The 2,240-nt window shown below is 40.2% G+C and overlaps 1 protein-coding gene across 1 annotated transcript; it reads right to left on the bottom strand.

Annotated features, from left to right (window-relative positions):
• Positions 1 to 385: 385 nt before the first annotated feature.
• On the bottom strand, positions 386 to 1,810 carry LOC125211634 (dof zinc finger protein DOF4.6-like). Its single transcript, XM_048111513.1, has 2 exons — positions 1,667 to 1,810; positions 386 to 1,361 (listed from the first exon to the last, which is right to left on the bottom strand). The coding sequence occupies exons 1-2, from the start codon at positions 1,688 to 1,690 to the stop codon at positions 633 to 635; spliced, it is 753 nt and encodes a 250-aa protein (XP_047967470.1). The 5' UTR covers positions 1,691 to 1,810; the 3' UTR covers positions 386 to 632.
• Between the last annotated feature and the right edge of the window lie 430 nt (positions 1,811 to 2,240).

Here is a 2,240-nt window from a genome sequence, read left to right as displayed (position 1 = left end):
TAGACAAGTTAAAGCGAAAGCAGTAGAAAAGAATAAAGAAAGGACTGCAGGCCTGGCCACCCCATTACTTCATCTATGATTTTGGGGAACACCAATTTATGTTTTATTTATTGCTCTAATCAATCATCAATCCCACTAAAATTTACACCCCCAATTGTTTATTTATTCAACTATAGTTGGGCCATCATCATGTGGTGCCAATAACACAAAAACTAAAAAAATACAATACATACATTAGGGTTTTCACATATTGAAAATGGAAACACATAACAAAAACATAGGATTCAAGAATATGGTTTGTTTCATTTCCAAATCCAAGAGCGTTGATTCAAGAAACATAGGACGAATGAATATGTAGGCCAATGTGCAGTGACAGTACAAAACAAATCAAATCATCATCATATATAAATACAACTAACCCAAAAATAAAATCTGAGAATTACATTTTAACAAACAACAGAAGAAACCAAACATAAACTGAACAAGCAAGTGGAAATTTCATAAAAAAAAGAGCAAACTATGAACATGGAAAACCTATCATCTGCTGTTAGCTTCTCATCATTCATATCAAATCAAATTTCAGATACAAGTCTCACTCACCACCATATTTCTTGATTTGATCATTCATTCATTCACCAAGAGCCACCAGCAAGCATACCATTCCAGTAAACATTGCTCTCACCTTGCACCACCACTCTCTCCTGTTCAAACTCATCGTGATTCGAATTTACCGGCTTCAATTCCTCGAACGGGAACAGAATTCTCGACGCCTGATTCTCCTGCATATTTCCAAACGATTGATCGATTCCATCCACTGAAAACCCCTTGAAATCCTGCACCGGAAATCCCGCCGACGAGGAGGGGAATCCGGCGGCGTCGGACATGAAGGAGCTCAGCCCTCCTCCCCCGGACTTGAGCAGCTCCATCAGCGGAAGATTAGGGTGGTGGCGGTCGGAATTAGGGTTTCCTAGGGTTTGATGGAGGGAGGCGAATTCGGGGATGGCATTGTAATTGGAGGGATTGTAGGCCAAATTGAGGTCGTGGCTTTCCTGAATCTTAGGGTTTTGAGGCGTGAAATCGGGCTTCTTCGCGAGGGGCGGAGATGAGCGCTTGTTCTTGCGTGATCCGCCGCCGACGGGGACGTTTCTCAAGGAGCCGCCTTCGGTCCAGTAGCGCCGGCAGGTTTTGCAGAAGTAGCGAGGCTGCGAGAGGCTGTAGTTGTTGTAGTAGCAGAATTTGGTGTTGGTGGAATTGCACCTCGGGCAGTTGAGAGCTTGCTCCTTCTCCGGGCGCGGCTTCTTCTCCGGTCCACCGCCATTGTTAGGTTTTGAGGTGGAGTCGGATTTGGGGACTCCAATTGACTAGAAAACAAAGGAATATTTAGTGGGAGATTTTATGAATAGCGTAAATACATAAGAAAACAAATTAAAGTGGTTTTGAAATTGAATCTGATCGATCCTTTAAAGCAGAAGGTGGGGAGGGGAAAAGGTGATGATCAGCGCAAACAATAAAAATCGAAAATTTTGAGTGGGGTTTGATCATGGATAGAATATTAAAAGGAAATTGAAAATCGCAGAAAACAACAAGCGAGAAATGGCAAAATGGAAAAGAAAAGGGGAAAGAGGTCATGATATCGAAGAGAGAAAAACATGTTTTATCGCTTTACCTGTGGCCACTGAGCAGTATCCATAGCAGAAAAGGAAGAAGAGAGAGAGAGAAAGGGGAGAGGGAGTGTTGAAAGAGAGGAAAGCAACTACTTTTGAGCAAGAAAGCTACTTGAAGATGTTTTATTTGGCGGTTGTGTGTTTGCTTTCTGCTTCTTTTGCAGTCAGTCTGCTGCCTCAGCGCAGCTACTGCGGGATAAAGGAAGCCTACTTTCGTCATTTCACTATTCAAATTATTGTCACAACAAATCTTTCTCTAATTATTTTTAGCGGTAAATACCACGACTTTTTGGGTGATTTTTATTTTCTAGTTTTATTACACCAACTTTATAGTTTTTCGATTTTTTCCATGATTTTGACAGAATTTTTTATCCTCATGCATGCAGGAGAGGAAAGACAATTCATTAATGTCGCATGCTCACATGATTTACAATAATAGAACATTGTAAACAAAATTGTTAGGACTACTTTTGAATTATGAAGACATTTTTTTATATTTCGTGTAAACGTTAGACATCATTTATATTTATGTACTCTTTCTATATACCAATTTTTTACACATGCACTTAAATGACA

The sequence above is a fragment of the Salvia hispanica genome, chromosome 3, assembly GCF_023119035.1.
Source record: "Salvia hispanica cultivar TCC Black 2014 chromosome 3, UniMelb_Shisp_WGS_1.0, whole genome shotgun sequence".
In the NCBI taxonomy this organism is placed as follows: Eukaryota; Viridiplantae; Streptophyta; class Magnoliopsida; order Lamiales; family Lamiaceae; genus Salvia; species Salvia hispanica.
This window is presented reverse-complemented; position numbering and strand designations above follow the sequence as displayed.

Excerpts from the sequence above, each read along its gene's own strand:
- LOC125211634 (XM_048111513.1), bottom strand. The coding sequence starts at position 1,690 with ATGGATACTGCTCAGTGGCCACAG. Across the intron at positions 1,362-1,666 it reads ATACTGCTCAGTGGCCACAG|TCAATTGGAGTCCCCAAATC; the intron begins GTAAAGCGATAA and ends TTTGTTTTCTAG.